The sequence below is a fragment of the Nerophis ophidion genome, linkage group LG19, assembly GCF_033978795.1.
Source record: "Nerophis ophidion isolate RoL-2023_Sa linkage group LG19, RoL_Noph_v1.0, whole genome shotgun sequence".
In the NCBI taxonomy this organism is placed as follows: domain Eukaryota; kingdom Metazoa; phylum Chordata; class Actinopteri; order Syngnathiformes; family Syngnathidae; genus Nerophis; species Nerophis ophidion.
This window is the reverse complement of record NC_084629.1, coordinates 16,413,568-16,433,706: the sequence shown is the minus strand read 5'-3', so window position 1 is coordinate 16,433,706 and position 20,139 is coordinate 16,413,568. Positions and strand designations below refer to the sequence as shown.

General features: G+C 40.4%; 2 protein-coding genes across 3 annotated transcripts; one reads left to right on the top strand and one right to left on the bottom strand.

Moving 5' to 3' along the window:
- Positions 1 to 248: 248 nt before the first annotated feature.
- On the bottom strand, positions 249 to 2,011 carry trim13 (tripartite motif containing 13). Of its 2 annotated transcripts, none has more exons than XM_061879350.1 (2): positions 1,857 to 2,011; positions 249 to 1,554 (listed from the first exon to the last, which is right to left on the bottom strand). In XM_061879350.1, the coding sequence occupies exons 1-2, from the start codon at positions 1,999 to 2,001 to the stop codon at positions 377 to 379; spliced, it is 1,323 nt and encodes a 440-aa protein (XP_061735334.1). In that variant the 5' UTR covers positions 2,002 to 2,011; the 3' UTR covers positions 249 to 376. The 2 variants fall into 2 exon arrangements, with proteins under 2 accessions (XP_061735334.1, XP_061735335.1); XM_061879351.1 differs by lacking the exon at positions 1,857 to 2,011 and adding an exon at positions 1,625 to 1,850.
- Positions 2,012 to 4,173: 2,162 nt separating this feature from the next.
- LOC133538067 (SPRY domain-containing protein 7) lies at positions 4,174 to 13,783 on the top strand. Its single transcript, XM_061879352.1, has 5 exons — positions 4,174 to 4,332; positions 10,228 to 10,344; positions 10,477 to 10,643; positions 10,719 to 10,821; positions 12,506 to 13,783. The coding sequence occupies exons 1-5, from the start codon at positions 4,179 to 4,181 to the stop codon at positions 12,601 to 12,603; spliced, it is 639 nt and encodes a 212-aa protein (XP_061735336.1). The 5' UTR covers positions 4,174 to 4,178; the 3' UTR covers positions 12,604 to 13,783.
- Positions 13,784 to 20,139: the final 6,356 nt, after the last annotated feature.

Below are 20,139 nucleotides of genomic sequence, written 5' to 3'. Positions count from 1 at the left end.
AAAAAATGTTTTTATGTCATTTTTGTGCAACCATGCATATTTCGTTTTACTCTGCACTATTTAGGGAGAATAGCAGCTATTTTGGGTCTATTTAGGTTATTTGTTGTGCAGCCTGCTGAATATTTCACCCACGCAGGCCCTTATGCAACGTCACCTTGAAGAGGTTGCAGCATCACTGCATGCGCGGAAAACACCCGGGATGAATTATTTAGCGTTAAATTAAAAAAATAAAAAAAATAAACAAAAACAAGCGTGCACGTCTTTTATTTGGCAATATTTAACAAAAAATGAACAGAAATGTTTAGGAAATTAATTGTAACCTTGTTTGAATCCACTGGTGGTCCCACAAAAAAAATCCTTGTTTTGAATATCTTGTTTATAATAATGTGCAGCTGCCAATGTAAGTCACAGCTGAGTCAATCCAGTGGGCGATGCACTGCTGACCCACGCTGACCAGGCGCGTGGAAGCACCGGTCACCTCCCGGAGGAGCTCGCGGGCTGTAGCCGCCACCGCCTCCCCGTGCTGGGCCCCTCCGTCCGGGCCGAGGACCTCCGCCAGCACCAGCGCGACACCCGCCGCCAGGAACAGGAGCAGCCAGGCCGCGAACCGGCGCGACCCCGGCGTCTCCCCGCCTCCCCCCTCCTGCGGCACCGTCATCTTGTCCACGTCACGCAGCCTCACTGCGTCCCACTCGCGCACGTCAAAGTGACGCACCAGCCGGGTGACTCTCTGATTGGGCGGCGTGGTCTTCACGTCTTCCTCGGCTTTCAAGGCCGCCAGCGTTTGGCGGAAGTCGAGCATGTGCTGGAGGAAGTCCAGCGGCTCCGTCACTCCCCGGAACGCCTCGGCGGCGGTGAGAGCGCCGCGCTGCCGCTCCAGCGTGCCTCTCAGGCGGGTGATCTCCGGGTCGTGCGCCTGCATGACGGCCAGCCGCTGCGTCTCGAAGTCGCACAGGATCTCCGTCTTCTTGCACTCCAGCGCGGAGCTCAGCCGCTCAAAGTAGTCGGAGACCCTCTCCGCGTCTTCGTTGACCGCCTGGAGGGCCTTCTTCTTGGCGGCTTGGAGGGTCTCCAAGCGGGCGAGGGCTCCGGCGCTGGGCCAGCCCTCCGCGCCTCGGAGCAGCTCCTCGAACGCACTCCTCTCCGTGTCGTACGCCTCCGCCAGGGAGCAAAAGTCGTGCCCTTTGTGCTCATCCGCGGTTGCGCAACAGCCGCAAATGAGCCTCAGATCTGGGATGCAGAACATGTTGAGTGGCTGGCCGCTATGCTGGCCGCACACACCCGTCTTGGGCGCCACTTTGATGCGGGTGTATTTCTCCACGATGCCCCGCAGGGAGTAGTTGACTTGCAGGCTGTTGGCGCCGTTGTGCGGGCTCTCCTTGCGGCACGTCGGGCACCTGAACGGGGCTCGGTTGAACGCCCGGGGACCCTCCAGGAGCCCCTCCAGGCACTTCCTGCAGAAGCTGTGCGAGCACAGCAGCACGCGTGGGTCCTCGAAGAGACAGCAGCAGATCGGGCACGTCAGTTCCTCCTCCAGTTGCTCCATAGTCTCTCCTGTGGACACACAAACACGAGTCTCGTGACATTTCCACGGTGCGCCATCGGGGAAACACATAGAAATTACAGTCCGACGTTGCGTGGGAGCCTTGACGCCGCCGTAGCTCATTTGCATGGCGTGACATGTCCCTGCGGAGACCTAACATCCCGCGCGTTTTGTTCCCGCCAAAAAAGAAAGCTGAGACGATTGCCGCCAAATAACCACGGTTCAGAAAGCGAGGGGGGCGGGCGAGCGCTGTCTCCGGGTGTTCTGAGCGAGTGTGTGACACATTTAGTAACAAGCAGACGATCTCACTCACCAGCTGCTCGGGAGAAGACGCGCGTTACGACGCAATCGTGGCGCTTGTTGCCGAGCAGACTACAACCCACTTCCGGGTTCCGGCGTTTAACCCTTCCGCCACCGCGCTTGGTTAAAAAAAATAAAAAACATAAAAAATAAAACATTAAAAACAGTAATTTTGGGGGACGTTCAAATACATACGTCACATACAATTATTGCGTTGTAATAAGTTGTTGTATTATGTAGAGAGGCATGTTTAGTACTGACTATGAGCATTTTGCGTTTTGTCCGAGTCGAGTACTTACAGGACGGTCCCTAGACGTCACGCGCATGGGGGAGGTGCTGTTGCTATGCAAAACATTGTAGCGTGGAAAAACTGTCAACCTGGGTTTAGCCCTACTTTTTTTTTTTTTTTTTTTTTTTTTTTTCTTATGCTGCCCTACTTCTGCCTCTATTGCATGTTGACATCGTGATGAAAGGTGCAGATTAAATATCAATTCAAATGTACACACTTTTAGATGAGGTACATTAGCAGGACTCAAACCCAAGATGTGAATCAAAGATCATCCGTTTATAAAATTTAAAAAAATACTTTTATTGACAGTATGAGTGTTTTATTGACATTGTTGCATGAGTTAAATTATATGTTCAATCAATCAATCAATCAATGTTTACTTATATAGCCCTAAATCACTAGTGTCTCAAAGGGCTGCACAAACCACCACGACATCCTCGGTAGGCCCACATAAGGGCAAGGAAAACTCACACCCAGTGGGACATCGGTGATAATAATGACCCAGTGGGACGTCGGTGACAATAATGACTATGAGAACCTTAGAGAGGAGGAAAGCAGTGGATGTCGAGCGGGTCTAACATGATACTGTGAAAATTCAATCCACAATGGATCCAACACAGTCGCGAGAGTCCAGTCCAAAGCGGATCCAACACAGCAGCGAGAGTCCCGTTCACAGCGGAGCCAGCAGGAAACCATCCCAAGCGGAGGCGGATCAGCAGCGCAGAGATGTCCCCAGCCGATACACAGGCAAGCAGTACATGGCCACCGGATCGGACCGGACCCCCTCCACAGGGGAGAGTGGGACATAGAAGAAAAAGAAAAGAAACAGCAGATCAACTGGTCTAAAAAGGGAGTCTATTTAAAGGCTAGAGTATACAAATGAGTTTTAAGGTGAGACTTAAATGCTTCTACTGAGGTGGCATCTCGAACTGTTACCGGGAGGGCATTCCAGAGTACTGGAGCCCGAACGGAAAACGCTCTATAGCCCGCAGACTTTTTTTGGGCTTTGGGAATCACTAACAAGCCGGAGTCCTTTGAACGCAGATTTCTTGCCGGGACATATGGTACAATACAATCGGCAAGATGTTTATGATCACAAGGTCACTAAACTATGACAACAACACTGTAAAGAACAACCTAATAGTCAACTTATTGTTCAATTATTACAGCTCTTTTATTGTGCCGGTAAGTGTGAATGAACTACAAATACATTTAAATAATATCCATCCATCCATTTACTATTGCTTGTCCCATTTGAGTTTATATTAAAAAGTTCTATTTTGGTTTCATCTGACATGGGGGTGGAAACATCATGCTTTGGGGCTGTTTTTCTGCTCAGGGGACAGGAAGTTGATCCATGTTAAGGAAAGAATGAATGGAGCCATGTATTGTGAGATTTTGAGGCAAAATCTCCTTCCATCAATGAGAGCTTTGAACGGTTGACCAAATACTTATTTTCCACCATAATTTACATTTAATTCTTTAAAATTCCTACAACGTGAATTCCTGGATTTTTTTTACAGTCCGTCTCTCACAGTTGAAGTGTACCTATGGTGAAAATTACAGACCTCTCTCATCATTTTAAAGGATAGAACGTGCACAATTGGTGGCTGACTAAATACTTTTTTGCCCCATTGCATATAACAGCTCTTGTGTGCATGCATACATGAGCACACAGTATATGACTGGAATTATTTTAGTTGTCCATAGGTCCTTTTAAATGGTCATAAGTAAATCAGAGTTATTATTGTTGTTCATAATCCAAATCAGAGTGCTTTCGCAACTTCTAAACAGCCTCCCTGAAACTCACTGTATAACCCACGCGTGGTTATGCAACATCTGCATCCAATAGTCACTAAGTCATGAGTGGAAACGTTGACCCTGTTTTTTTTTTTTTTCTTCCCTTGTTTCCATGCCATCAGGAGCAAAACTGCCTATCTTTGCCACTGTGATTGGATGCTGCTTAGGCTGTATGGCGGCTTAGGCAACGCCCACAACCGCCGCTAAGTGTCGCTGTGGGCGAATTAGCCTACTTAGCTGTTGGCAATGGTTTCCGGAAATGGAGTCGCTGTGGTGGGGCGGGGGCAAACAGTAATGGCTGCCATGTTTACGTGTTGTCTAAACTGCTGCGGAGATGGAGGGTCGGGGCATGTTCAACTTAAAGAGATGCCCACGGTTCAGTTGGATACTCATCACATGGGTAAATTACATTTTTATCTCAATTCGCAAACGTATGTCTTGCGCTATGTACATTGCACCTTCGCTTTGTTATATGTGTACCTGAGCTAATAGCTACCGTGCTCCTCGCTACATCGGAGCAGTGTAACCATCCATCCATCAATTTTTTCTACCGCTTATTCCCTTTGGGGTGGCGGGGGGCCGCTGGTGCCTATCTCAGCTACAATCGGGCGGAGGGCAGGTTACACCCTGGACAAGTCGCCACCTCACCGCAGGGCTTCGTGGTTGTATTGCTACAATTATATAGTTAATCATTTTATTGCAACAATAATATTCAAAGTTTATTGTTCCATCCATCCATTTACTACCGCGTATTTCCTTTGGGGTCGCGGGGTGCCGCTGGTGCCTATCTCAGCTACAATCGGACGGAAGGCGGTATTCGCCCTGGACAAGTCGCCACACGGAGCAGTGTAACCGAGCTACACTAATGAGTTATTCTGGGAGGGAGTATGGTCACTTTTCTCATAAAGATAGCAACTGTTATTTTTAGGGACCGAATGTCCCTTTGGGACGGAGTACCCTATGGTATTTCTAAGGTTTTATTTCTTTTTTATTATTAGTTCCGCCGCCTCTTTGAGCTGTAATTTGACCCCCTTAACATGCTTCAAAACTCACCAAATTTCACACACACATCAGGACTGGAAAAAATTGCCATCTAATAGAAGAACCAAACCCCAAAACTCAAAATTGCGCTATAGCGCCCCGTAGGAAAAAACACACACAAAACTGCTTGTAACTTCCGTTAGGAATGTCGTAGAGCAGTGGTTCTTAACCTTGCTGGAGGTACAGAACCCCATTAGTTTCATATGCGCATTCATTGAACCCTTCATAGTGAAAAATATATATATATATATATATATATTTTTTTTAAATTCAAGATAAAGTTATGTGCTTTTGGTAAAACGTTAGAAGGGAGAACATATTCTAAGTAACAAAGACTTAATTTAGAGGTTTTTGGACACTAAGGGAACATATTCTAAGTAACAAAGACTTAATTTAGAGTTTTTGGACACTAGGGAAACATATTCTAAGTAACAAAGACTTAATTTGGAGTTATTTGGTTAGAGTTAGGGTTCTAATGAGGCCATGCCGAATAAGGCAATAATAAGTACGTAATAATGACTAATTAAGAGCCAATATGTTACTAATTTGCACATTAATAAGCAACTAATTAATGGTTCAAAGAACAAAACTGACACTAAACTCAGACTAGACTGCATAAACTCACAACAAATGACACACCTGCAGGGAGAAGTTTTTATTGAGACAATGAGTAGGGTTTGTTTTGACCTCTACCAAACCCCTGAGGCCGACTCACCGAACCCCTAGGGTTCGATCGAACCCAGGTGAAGAACCACTGTCGTAGAGACATGAAACAAAAACCCCTATGTAGGTCTGACTTCGACCTAGATTTCATACACTGACCTCCCTCAGCAAAAATCAACAGGAAGTTGGCAAAAACCCCTTCAAAACCAAAGTTTCCTAAAAAATGTAATTTTTGCCTCTTTGAGCTGTAATATGACCCCCTTAAACGGCTTCAAAACTCACCAAACTGGACACGCACATCAGGACTGGCGAAAATTCCATCCATCCATCCATTTTCTACAGCTTATTCCCTTTTGGGGTCGCGGGGGGCGCTGGTGCCTAGCTCAGCTACAATCGGGCGGTAGGCAGGGTACACCATGGACAAGTCGCCACCTCATCGCAGGGCCAACACAGATAGACAGACAACATTCACACAGTAGTGGCAGAGGGGTTAGTGCGTCTGCCTCACAATACGAAGGTCCTGCAGTCCTGGGTTCCATCCCAGGCTCGGGATTTTTCTGTGTGGAGTTTGTATGTTCTCCCCGTGAATGCGTGGGTTCCCTCCGGGTACTCCGGCTTCCTCCCACTTCCAAAGACATGCACCTGGGGATAGGTTGATTGACTGGCGAAAATTGCGATCTAATAAAAAAACAAACCCCAAAACTCAAAATTGCACTCTAGCGCCCCCTAGGAATAAAACACAGACAAAACTGCTCCTAGGAAGAAAAAACAGACAAAACTGCTTGTAACTCCTGGTAAGAATGTCGGACAGACATGAAACAAAAACCTCTATGTAGGTCTCACTTATACCTACATTTTAATGATTGACATCAACAGGAAGTTGGCAATTACCCCTTTAAAACAAACGTTTTGTAAAACAGGTTACCTTTTTCAAACATTATCTCTTCTGAGCGTGTTTGTTGTGTCGGCTTCAAACTTGCAGAGGAGAGAGATTGAAGTTACGAAAAGAGTTTTATTAACTGCTCTGGTTTTGATTTTACGAGCCTTCAAAGAACTTCTGCGCTGATGCTGCTGCGCTGATGCCGTCTCAAGATGGCCGCTTAAAAGCAGGAAGCACCAGCGTGACCACACAATGCAGAGAAGGTAGTTACTGTGCGGGTAAATATATGTTGTCTGGGTGATGGCAGGAAGCACCAGCATGTATGGGTGACAGAAAGAAGCACCAGTGTGACCCCAGGATGCAGGGAAGGTAGGTAATGTGAAGGTAAAGATATGTTGAATGGGTAAAGGCAGGAAACACCACAAAAAGTCGGTCCTGTCCATCGCTGCTTGCAGCTTTAATTATTTTTGTATTTTATTGCCTCACTAAATGGCTAATATAGTAAAAAAAAAAAAAATCTGAAATTAAAACAAGTCAAATCAAACATGATTTATATGGCAGGAGTGCCATGCTCTTTTTAAGACCCTAAAAGTGCAAATGTGTTACCCAAAGATCATCTAAATCAGGTCATGTTGGGAAAAAAAAATGTTGCTATTGTCAATGTTTCAAACATATACTCAACATTTTACAAATTGAATCCCTTAGAGAGGCCTACTGAAAGGAGATGTTCTTATTTAAACGGGGACAGCAGGTCCATTCTATGTGTCATACTTGATCATTTTGCGATATTGCCATATTTTTGCTGAAATGATTTAGTAGAGAACATCAACGATAAAGTTCGCAACTTTTGGTCGCTAATAGAAAAGCCCTTCCTGTACTGGAAGTATGTGCGCGTGACGTCACTGGTTGCAGGAATCCACACATATTCCCATTGTTTTTAATGGGAGCCACCAGCAGTAAGAGCAATTTGGGTCGAGAAAGCGACAATTTCCCCATTAATTTGAGCGACGATGAAAGATTTGTGAATTAGGATATTGATAGTGAAGGAATAGAAATGAAAAAAAAAGCAATGGCTCCGGGCGACGGCAGTGTTAGCGTTTTGGATGTAATTAAACACATTTACTAGGATAATTCTGGAAGATCCCTTATCTGCTTATTGTTTTAATAGTGTTTTAGTGAGATTTTAAAGATTGTAAAGACATACCTCGAGGTCGGATGGCTGCAGTGAACACAAAGTGTCTCACAGAGAAGCCGAGGAGCCAAGCTCACAGCCTCCGCTGCTGCAAGACGACAAATAATCCAATGATTTCTCCGGTAAAATACATGTCACAATTTCCCCATCCAAAAACATGCTGGTTGACGTAGAGAAAACATGTTTGCTTGACCGCTACGCTTCACAACAAACAAAGAAACATCGGCTGTGTCTCGGTGCTAAAGACAGTTGCAATATACCGCTTTCCACCAACAGCATTGTTTTTTATAGTCTCCATTATTAAATGAACAAATTGCAAAAGATTCGGCAACACAGATGTCCAAAATACTGTGTAATTATGGGGTTAAAGCAGATGACTTTTAGCCGCGAGTGGTGCAGCTGCTAATATTTCCTGACAGTCAGTGATGTTCCGCATACGCGTCATCATTCCGCGACGTTTTCAACAAGAAACTTGCGGGAAAGTTAAAATTGCTATTTAGTAAACTAAAAAGGCCGTATTGGCATGTGTTGCAATGTTAATATTTTATTATGGATATATAAACTATCAGACTGCGTGGTCGGTAGTAGTGGGTTTCAGTAGGCCTTTAGAGCAGGGGTCGGCAACCTTTACCACTCAAAGAGCCATTTTGACCCGTTTCGCAAAATAAAGAAGACAATGGGAGCCACAAAACTCTTTTGAAATTTAAAATGAAATAACACAGCATAGAGTTTTTTTTTTTGCTTTGTGCTGTGTGTAAATCAGGGGTCTTAGACACGCGGCCCGCACCTTGAGGAGAAAATTTAATGTTAGTGCAGCCCGCGACTTTTATATGAATTCCGCTTGACAGCCTTCCACTTGTCAACCCTCCCAAATTTTCAGGGAGGTTCCGAATATCTGCTAATGGTCACCCAGTTAACAATAATAAGACTGTGCTATGAAGCCACTGCCTTTGACGCTTTCTACAAAACGTGCAAACAGCTTGCAAGCCCAGTAACATGCTGTATGTGGCTTCCGCAGATACACGTACACGACTGCAAGGCATTGTTGTCCAACAGCCATAAAGGTCACACTGAAGGTTGTGATATAAACAACTTTAACACTCTTACTAATATGCGCCACACTGTGAACCCACACCAAACAAGAATGACAGACACATTTCGGAAGAACATCTGCACTGTAACACATTATAAACGCAACATAACAATTACCCAGAATCCCATGCATCCATGACTCATCCTGGCTATATTATACGGCCCGCTAGCACCAAACCCCCCCTCCGTGCGTCGGTTGAGGTGGGCAGGGTTGGGGGCGCATATCCATATCCAGGGGGTTTACCTCGCTCGTCTTCGGGAAGAGACTGCCGTCGTCCCTGAATAGCTCGCACTCCGGCAGATTCAGTGGTGGTCTATTTTCCAATATTGGAGATTTTGTTGACTTTATCGTTGGAAATGCATCTGCTTTGAGTGTCGCAGGATATCCACACATTCTTGCCATCTCTGTCGTAGCATAGCTGTTGTCGGTAAAGTGTGTGGAACAAACGAGGGACTTTCGCATCTTTTGGCCACTGGTGCAACTTGAATCCGTCTCTGTTTGTGTTGTTACACCCTCCGACAACACACCGACGAGGCATGTCGTCTCCAAGGTACGGAAAAACAGTCGAAAAAACGGAAAATAACAGAACTGATTTGACTTGGTGCGTGTAATAAGATTGAGAAAATGGCGGATTGCTTCATGTTGTGACGTCACGGGTGAAAGGTCATCGCTCGTCAGGCTATCAATTGAAAGGCGTTTAAATCGCCAAACTCACCCTTTTAGAGTCCGGAAATCGGTTGAAAAACATAATCTTTTTTCTGCAACATCAAGGTATATATTGACGCTTACGTAGGTCTGGTGATAATGTTCACCTTTAAAAGCCTCCATTTTAGTAATGTTTTCTAATGTTGTAAGAATGTGTAGAATAAATATTACTTTTCAATATTTCTGTCAACAAAGATTTGCACCAGCCTGCGACACATTGTCATTATGACAGTAGGTTAATATGGCTAATATAGAAATTTACATCATGTGTTGCCTTCTCTATAACACTTATATAAGGCTTTACATTTTTTGCGGCGTCGGAAAAGATTTTAATTTTTTTATTTTTCGCCCAATTTCATTCTTTCAACATTTTGGGTTGCTGACCCTGCACTAGCCACACGAATAAGCTTGTTTATAAGTGTACAATCCACACAGAAAGATCGGGATTGAACCCAGGACTACTCAGGACCTTCGTATTGTGAGGCAGATGCACTCACCCCTCTTCCACCAAGCTGCCCTACATTATACCTATTTTATCTTTTTCAATTATTTGTGTTCTGTTTTTATTGATCTATTTTGAAGTTATAATGTTTAATTGTATTTTAACAACGTACTGCGCGTGTTGATAAAAAAACAAGCCTGGGGTTAAAAATCGCCTCCATTGCACACTTTGAACACCACTGCTCACTGAAACAGTGTTGTTGTAATTTTTGTACCACAGGCACAGACGTTGTCATCGTGAAAAGTGGACGAAGGATATGTGGCACCGGAGCGTGTCTTGCCAATGCCCCCTTGCACCAGAATAAAAGTTTTTTTGAGTTTAAGATTCAGTCCACTGGTGAGTCTGCAGCTACTGATGCACACATGCAAATATTGAAACTGTGGCACCTCAACTTTTAAGTTTCCTTGAACACAAATGCCTCACTGGAAGTGTAAGATTGTGATAGATATTGTTTCTTGGTGTTTAAAGGTGTGTGGGGAATTGGTGTGGCTACGCAGAAGGCCAACCTCAACCAAGTGCCTTTAGGCAGAGATTCAAACAGCCTCGTCTTGAGGCACGACGGCTCTGTCTTCTACAACAACGAAGAGAAGAACCGACTGCCTGCGAACAATCTCCCCCAGGAGGGTGACATTGTGGTGAGTGCATTAAGCATTTTGCTCAAAAGTGAGGGTGTACCCATAAAATTAGTACTATTGTGACATGTGCTGCAGGGCATCACGTATGACCACGTGGAGATGAACTTGTACCTAAATGGAAAGAACATGCATTGTCCCGCGTCAGGGATCCGAGGCACCGTATACCCTGTTGTTTATGGTAAGTGCATTCCTGATTTATACAGTCTTATTAAATCATGCAGTATTGATAAGCAACACATAATGACAACCCGCCAGTTACAATATTCATCCACAAGGGGGCTGAAGTGCGTTATTTTCTACCACATGAACTATTCACCTTGTTCATGTGTTTTCTGGCAAAGCACAACATAGTTGTTTGCATATTTTACCCAAAACAGGCGAACACTGCTGCCTGATGTTAATGTGGTCAGTCAACAATAGTTTCACAACTGCAGAAGCAACAATTAGGCGGCTGATTATGTAACAAGAACCCATATAAGCAACAAGGAAATTAAAATTTTATATTTGGCTAAAACTAGGGCGAGACATAAACATATGCACATGTTGTGTGCATTTTTTTCAGTGCACATGGGCAAATCTGGATAATATCTGCTTGAAATCAAGTGTGACATGACTAAATTATATAAAATGTACACATTTTGGAAAATTTTGTGGGAAAAAAGTTTTCAATAACTTTTAAAAATAGGTTTATTTACTTGCAAATAAACCAATTATTTAAATGAATGCTGAATATAATCATTGATTTTAATAAATACTTTGTTGTTGTTGTTTTTATTTTTTTGTTACATGTGTTTATTATGTATATTGTACACCAATTTTGGGAAATATTTGACAGGTTTCTCACATAATTATTATTAATTTAATTGATTATTTAATTCAATGCTGAATGTATTTTAATCTATTTAAAAAAAATCTAATTATATTTTTTGATTAAATACTTATTGTTTTACTTGTATGTTACATTTATGTTTAGTGTATATTTTACAATTATTTTGGCGAATATTTGACAGGTAAAAGTTTAGTTTCACAAACAATAAATGCTAGATATATTTTGGTTGCATTGTTTAAAATTAAAATCTAAATGTTTTTTCATTAAATAATTGTTAATACATTTGTCATCAAATGTTTTTATTAAGTGTTGTATCACATTGTAGTTTCACTCATCCATCCATCCATCCATTTACTACCGCTTATTCCCTTCGGGGTCGTGGGGGGAGCTAAAGCCTATCTCAGCTACAATCGGGCGGAAGGCAAAGTAATAAATGTTCTTTAAATTATTATTTTAAGCATAAAGTGACAAAAACTAATGTATTTTAATTGTTTAAAAAAAAATATATATATATATATATTTCTATCAATAAAAATGTTAAATATGTACACTCTCACCAGAAATGTAATGGTGAACATCCTTGGAAAAATACCAACTAGATATGAAAAATATAAATTAAATATAAAAAAATGTTTGTCATGAAATAGGCACATTTATAATTGTTTATCCAATCCAATCCACTTTATTTACATAGCACATTTAAACAACAAAATGTTTCCAAAGTGCTGCACAACAATATTAAAAACAACATTCAAATACTATCCTGAGGTCCACCAATGACTGAATAAAACAAAAAAATAAAAATATATGGTAATAAATAAATACATATAAAAACAATTTAAAATATATCAACATTTATCAACAAGTCTGTTAATGTGTTGTGTTGTTGCACCTTTACCCTACCTGAAGTTAAAAGTTTTAACTGTTTATTAATTATATACAAAGTGTTACAGCATCATTTGTAGCTTTATTATTAGCAAAATGTTTAACCCGATAAGCAATTGTGTTGTTCTTGACTGTTTTGTTGCTCCAGTGGATGACAGCGCCATCTTAGATTGCCAGTTCAGTGACTTCTACCACACACCTCCGCACGGATTTGAGAAGATCCTCTTTGAACAACAAATCTTCTAAACAAAAGGCCTTTATTTTTCGTCCCCCTTGCAAATGTATTACATATGATGTTTGACTGTGATTGGCTGTGTGGCTCTGATGATATACCTCGCAATCGCTCCGGATTGACCTGAAAGGATTAGCCTTGAAGGAGTGTATGTTGATTCATGATTATTGTCCTTCTTAATGAGTCAGAGGTGATCAATGGTTCGGGATGGGAATCTATACTTTTCCTTGTTGAGGGAAAATCAGTTAATCGATGGAAGTATTACAAATGCCAGTATGATATTGAGCGGAATAATGCTGCCCTCTGCGTGGATGGATCTCAACTTCCCATAGCTGACGTCATGTTCCTTGTCTTCAGGCAGCAAACTAGCCTCGGCAGACTCATCAGCGCCTCTGCTAGGTAGTGCACTCCTTTTAGATTCCATTTCTGCAATTAACAACGAATTCCACACAATCGACAAAAGTTTAAGAGGGCAATTCATCGACTAATTAATTATTCTGCCCATACCCACTTTGAGTTGTGTCTTCTCTCTTGTGTTTACTTCTTCTCTGCACACACTGACAATATATATATATATTTATGTATGTGTGTATATATATATATGTATATATATATATACATATATATATGTATATATATATGTATATGTATATATATATGTATATGTATATAAATATATATCAATATATGTATATATATATATATATATATATATATATTTAAAATTCTATTTGATTGACAGAGCAAACTAAAGCTTTCATTGCTGGGAAAAAAATCCCCTTTACATTTATGTTTGTCTCAGAAGTATAAATTTAAACTTAGACAGGTGAGAATGGGGATTACATTCTTATGGTTTTTTTTGGTCACATTATGATTTGAACTGACACAAAAAATGTTAAACAGCTGGTACACGTCCCACGTAGTCATCGTTTCTACCAACATATCCTTCCCCTCTCCTCAATATCTGTATGGTCTTCAGATATTTTGCGCCGTATTTATTCTTCAATATTGCCAGAAGTGGTGCAGAAGCAGATGTTGAATGGCTGAGTTAAGAAAATGACATAATACAGTAGCAGCAGGTGTTGCTGCTCAAGTGTGACATTTCCAACTCCACGTCTTTGTTTGCACTAACTTGTCTGATTGTACAAGCAAATCCAAATACTGTTGATAAATTAAAGATGTGTGTCTGCAGAAGTTGCCTGTGTTTATTTCGCTATTTGACTTGATTGTTTTGAATACGTTTCTTAAACCTCATAAGTTTTTATTAGTTTATGTAAATATCTTCTATTCCTGATTCGCCACACACAGAACACAGAAAATTTGCCTAATCATGGTTTCTGGGCTGTTATTTTTTTCTGACCGATACACCACATAATGGCGCTGTTATAAAACGCCTACTATTCACCCCACTGTATTGGGGTGTTTTGCCAATTTTTTTTTTTTACAGTATATTACTTTAAATGAAAAAAAAACTTTACAAATCTTATTTATTAGATGATTTTAAAGTTTAAAAGTAAAAGTAGAGGTTGTAAATATATATATATTTTTTACTCATCTGTTGTCTTAGTCCAGTTCCACAGTGCTTGCCTATAAGTAATTTTTCTCATCATGACTCCCAATAGTGCAACAATAGTCTTGTCTTCTGCAGCTGTTGAGATTTATTCCACCATTTTCAAGCATTTAAGGAACAAATGAGCTCGCTTTTATTCCAAAAGTGAAGACAGTGCGGTAAGAGACTTGTTTTCGTCTATTGTCTTTTATTCAACCACCAACAAACCCAAACCAAACTCAAATGTATCACCTGTGGCAGGATTGCTGTACCCGCCGCTTAAGGCATCTCCAACACATTTCAGAATTACAGACACTCAAGAGGCCGCGCAATTAACATCTGTATACAAACAAAAAGTTATAGAAAGTACAAAATGATAAAATATGTATTTTTTAAATAAAATTAAAAATACAAAATAACTGGGCTTATCTAAAACAACCTGAATTTACACCAATATTTTGTTGATAACTCAAAATCATTAAACCGTGCATCAGCAACCCCCGCCTCTTAAAAAGCGCCCTGATGGCTCCATGGAACTTTTTAAGAAATGTATGGAAATGGAAAAAAAATGGGGTGAAAAATATATTTTTTTGTTGTAATATGGTTTCTGCAGGAAGACAAACACACCACAGACCTTCCTAATTGTTAGAAAGCCCACTGGTTAATGTTTTGTGTTCATGCTTCACTGATGAGTGTATTTGGTCCTACTAATTTCAGCGGTCCTTCCACCCACCGTTGTGTGGATTGTGACTCAAGTTTGTTTCCATGTATAACTTTCTCTGACGCTGCCACAGAAAGATGTGTTTAATGCCACTCCTTTGTCTCATTTTGTCCACTAAACGTTTTATGCTGTGCGTGAATGCACAAAGGTAAGTCTTCTTGATGGTATTGACTTGTGTGGAGTGCTAATCAGGCATATTTGGTCACTGCATGACTGCAAGCTAAACAATGCTAACATGCAATTTAGGCTAGCTGTATGTATATATTGCATCACTATGCCTCGTCTGAATGTATATTTGAGGTCATTCAATTTTCCTTTACTTATGTCCTCTGTGTACTTAGTGTATTTTCCTTGTCTCATGACACATTACTGTCTGTAATATTGGCTGCATTTTTAGTTGTGTGCCATGTTGTTCCAGACCACAGCAAACATTACCCAGCTTGCAAAGATTGTAATGAAGACAGCCTGCTGTTTCCTTTGACTTGGACACACACATTTATACCTTTGGCCATTCCAAGACAGTCATTTTTACTTCCGAGAAGTAAAAATGTGGAGAATAAATATTACTGTCAACGAAGGTTTGTGTCAGCCTGCGACACATAGTCATTTTGATAGTAGGTTTATATAGCTAATATAGACACATCACGTTTTGTCTTCATTATAACACTTATATAAGACATTTAAAGGCATTTTGATAGAAAGCTAATTTAGACACTTCCATCATGTGTTGTCGTCATTATAACACTTATATAAGACATTTAAAGTCATTTTGATAGAAGGCTAATGTAGCTAATATAGACACTTCCAACATGTGTTGTCTTCTTTATAACACTATAGAAGACTTTTAGGTCCTCTTGATATAGGCTAATAAAGATACTTCCATCATGTGTTTTCTTCATTATTAATTTAGACACTTCCATCATGTGTTGTCTTCATTATAACACTTATATAAGACTTTTAAAGTCCTTTTGATAGTAGGCTAATATAGCTAATATAGACACTTACATTATATGTTGTCTTCATTATAACACTTATAGAAGACTTTTAAAGTCATTTTGATAGTAGGCTAATATAGCTATCATAGACACTTCCATCACGTGTTGTCTTCATTATAACATGTATATAAGACTTTTAAAGTCATTTATAGGCTAATATAACTAATAAAGACACTTCCATCATGTGTTGTTACCATGAATTGATTTACGTGGACCCCGAATTAAACAAGTTGAAAAATTTATTCGGGTGTTACCATTTAGTGGTCAATTGTACGGTATATCTACTAATAAAAGTTTCAATCAATCAAAAAATTCATTTTAGCACTTATATAAGACTTTTAAAGTCATTTTTGTAGTAGGCTAATATAGCTAATATAGACATTTAGCTCAATGGTTCTCAAATGGGGGTACATGTACCCCTTGGGGTACTTGAAGGTATGCCAAGGGGTACGTGAGATTTTTTTTTAGTATTCTAAAAATAGCAACAGTTCAAAAATCATTTATAAATATATTTATTGAATAATACTTCAACAAAATATGAATTAAGTTCATAAACTGAAAAGAAATGCAACAATGCAATATTCAGTATTGACAGCTGGATGTTTTGTGGACATGTTCCATAAATATTGATGTTAAAGATTTATTTTTTTGTGAAGAAATGTTTAGAATTAAGTTAATGAATCCAGATGGATCTCTATTACAATCCCCAAAGAGGGCACTTTAAGTTGATGATTACTTCTATGTGTAGAAATATTTATTTATAATTGAATCACTTGTTTATTTTTCAACAAGTTTTTAGTTATTTTTATATCTTTTTTTCCAAATAGTTCAAGAAAGACCACTATAAATGAGCAATATTTTGCACTCTTATACAATTTAATAAATCAGAAACTGATGACATAGTGCTGTATTTTACTTCTTTATCTCTTTTTTTTTTCAACCAAAAATGCTTTGCTCTGATTAGGGGGTACTTGAATTAAAAACAATTTTCACAGGGGTTACATCACTGAAAAAAGGTTGAGAACCACTGATTTAGATCATGTGTTGTCTTCATTATAACACTTATGGTTGCTTTTTTGGGTCTGCTCCTGTCTGTGGCCATGCTCCCTACAACCCAGCAGACGATGGCGTGGAACACCGCAGAAGCCAACACAGTGTATATGTTTTATTTTAGTTTTTATTCATAGCTGTATTTAGAAGTGGCTAGTTGTATCCGCTGCTTTAATGTCTTTCATGTTCTTTTATGTTTGATGTTTCCCTCTTACACACATGTGAGAGGGATGTGTACTATGGCTATGAGTTGTTGTTGTTTTTTCCCTTGGCCTCAGTCTGGACCCCCTCTCCAGGGCCCAGGCTTAGACCGATTTATTTTATTTTATTTTATTTTAATCTTCTATTTTTTTCTCCCATTCCCCCCACTTGTTTACCTGTATCTCACCTTTTTTGTAAGGGGCGCTGGAAGCCGGCAGACCTGTCAGCGATCCTGTTTTGTCACCCTGTATTGTTTGTCTGATCTTGAATGGGATTGTGCTGAAAATTTTTACTTTCCTGAAGGAATAAAGTACTATCTAATATAATATAAGACTTTTAAAGTCATTTTGATAGTAGGCTAATGAAGACACTTCCTTCATGTGTTGCCTTCATAATAACACTTGCTTAAGACTTTTAATTTTTTGCGGCTCTAGACCGATTACTTTCTTGTATTTGTGGTCGAATAGCCACTAGGCCTACTCAGTGGCCTAGTGGTTAGCGTGTCCGCCCTGAGATCGGTAGGTTGTGAGTTCAAACCCCGGCCGAGTCATACCAAAGACTATAAAAAATTGGGACCCATTGCCTCCCTGCTTGGCACTCACCATCAAGTGTTGGAATTGGGGGTTAAATCACCATAAACCAGTGGTTCTTAACCTGATTCATCGTGTCAATAAAAAATTCTACCTATTGGCGTATTACGGATACAGCAACAGCAGAAGTCACACTGATTTGCAAGTGTGTCATTTGTTGTGAGTTTATGCACTGTGTTGTTTTTTTTTTTTTTTAACAAGGTGATGTTCATACACGGTTCATTTTGTAACCAGTAAAAAACATGGTGACACTTTAGTATGGGGGACATATTCACCATTAATTAGTTGCTTATTAACATGCAAATTAGTAACATATTGGCTCTTAACTAGTCATTATTAAGTACTTATTAATGCCTTATTTTTTTTTTTTTTAACAAGGTGATGTTCATACACGGTTCATTCTGTGACCAGTAAAAAACATGGTAACACTTTAGTATGGGGGACATATTCACCATTAAATAGTTGCTTATTAACATGCAAATTAGTAACATATCGGCTCTTTACTAGTCATTATTAAGTACTTATTAATGCCTTATTCGGCATGGCCTCATTATAACCCTAACCCTAACCAAATAACTCCAAATTAAGTCTTTGTTACTTAGTATATGTTTTCCATACTAAAGTGTTACCAAATCACATAAGTTTGTCTTGAATTTGAATTTTTTTTCTTTTTTCTTACTAAGAAGGGTGCATATGAAACTAACGGGGTCTGGTACCTCCAACAAGGTCAAGAACCACTACCATAAACGATTCCCGGGCGCGGCACCGCTGCTGCCCACTGCTCCCCTCGCTTCCCTGGGGGAGATCAAGGGGATGGGTCAAATGCAGAGGACAAATTTCACCACACCTAGTGTGTGTGTGAATATCATTGGTATTTTAACTTTAAAGGCCTACTGAAACCCACTACTACCCACCACGCAGTCTGATAGTTTATATATCAATTATGAAATATTAACATTGCAACATATGCCAATACGGCCTTTTTAGTTTACCAAATTGCAATTTTAAATTTCCCGGGAGTTTTTTCTTGAAAATGTCGCGTAATGATGACGTGTGCGCTTGACGTCACGGGCTGTTAGGCAATAAGAGCGCTGCGCACACACACAGCTAAAAGTCGTCTGCATAGCTCGGTTGGTAGAGTGGCCGTGCCAGCAACTTGAGGGTTGCAGGTTCGATTCACGCTTGTGCCATCCTAGTTACTGCCATTGTGTCCTTGGGCAAGACACTTTACCCACCTGCTCCCAGTGCTATCCACACTGGTTTAAATGTAACTTAGATATTGGGTGTCACTATGTAAAAGCGCTTTGAGTCACTTGAGAAAAGCGCTATATAAATATAATTCACTTCACTTCACTTTAACCGCATAATTACACAGTATTTTGGAGATCTGTGTTGCTGAATCTTTTGCAATTTCTTCAATTAATATTGGAGAAGTCACAGTAGAAAGATGGAGTTGGAAAGCTTTAGCCTTTAGCCACACAAACACACGGTGATTCCTTGTTTAAAATTCCTGGAGGTGAAACTTTCCTATGGATCACAGCGGTCAAGCCAACATGGATCCCAACCGAATGTCAACCAGCAGGTTTCGTTGAGAAAGTTGTGGTAAAAAGTCGCTTTTTACCGGATATCAGCTGAATTTGTGCTGCCAATACAGCTGCTGTCGACTACTTTGAGACACTGCGCGTCAACACACCCGTGGACGTACACCTCCGACTATCAGGTACTGTTAAACTCACTAAACACTAGCAGCACAATATAAAGATAAGGGATTTCCCAGAATTATCCTAGTAAATGTGTCTAAAAACATCACCATCCGTCCCAATGCAATCGCGTTTTGTTTTTTTTCTAGTCCGTCGCTATCAAGATATCCTCAAACTCGGATCTTTCATCCTCGCTCAAATTAATGGGGAAATTGTCGTTTTCTCGGTCCGAATAGCTGTTTTTGTTGGAGGCTCCCATTAGAAACAATGTGAAGATGTAAGGAGCCATCAACATGTGACATCATCGTCTGCGACTTCCGGTAGAGGCAGGGCTTTTTCTGTTAGCAAGCAAAAGTTGCGAACTTTATCGTGGATGTTCTCTAATAAATCCTTTCAGCAAAAATATGGCAATATCGTGAAATGATCAAGTATGACACATAGAATGGACCTGCTATCCCCGTTTAAATAAGAAAATCCCATTTCAGTAGGCCTTTAAATCACCATAAATGATTCCTGTGCGCGGCACCGCTGCTGCCCACTGCTCCCCTCGCTTCCCTGGGGGTGATCAAGGGGATGGGTCAAATGCAGAGGACACATTTCACCACATCTAGTGTGTGTTTGACAATCATTGGTACTTTAACTTTAAGAATATAAAGTGACACAAATAGACTTATGAAACCAGCATGGCGTCAAAAGTCCAAGCTCCACCTACTTCCGCCCGGTGATTCATGACGTCATGACCCC

Coding starts and splice junctions, on each gene's coding strand:
- LOC133538067 (XM_061879352.1), top strand. CDS start 4,179: ATGGTTTCCGGAAATGGAGTCGCTGTGGTGGGGCGGGGGCAAACAGTA. Junction 10,345..10,476: donor GTTTAAGATTCAGTCCACTG/GTGAGTCTGCAG, acceptor TGGTGTTTAAAG/GTGTGTGGGGAATTGGTGTG. Junction 10,822..12,505: donor CGTATACCCTGTTGTTTATG/GTAAGTGCATTC, acceptor TTGTTGCTCCAG/TGGATGACAGCGCCATCTTA.
- trim13 (XM_061879350.1), bottom strand. CDS start 2,001: ATGTTTTATTTTTTATGTTTTTTATTTTTTTTAACCAAGCGCGGTGGC. Junction 1,555..1,856: donor CGTCTTCTCCCGAGCAGCTG/GTGAGTGAGATC, acceptor GTGTGTCCACAG/GAGAGACTATGGAGCAACTG.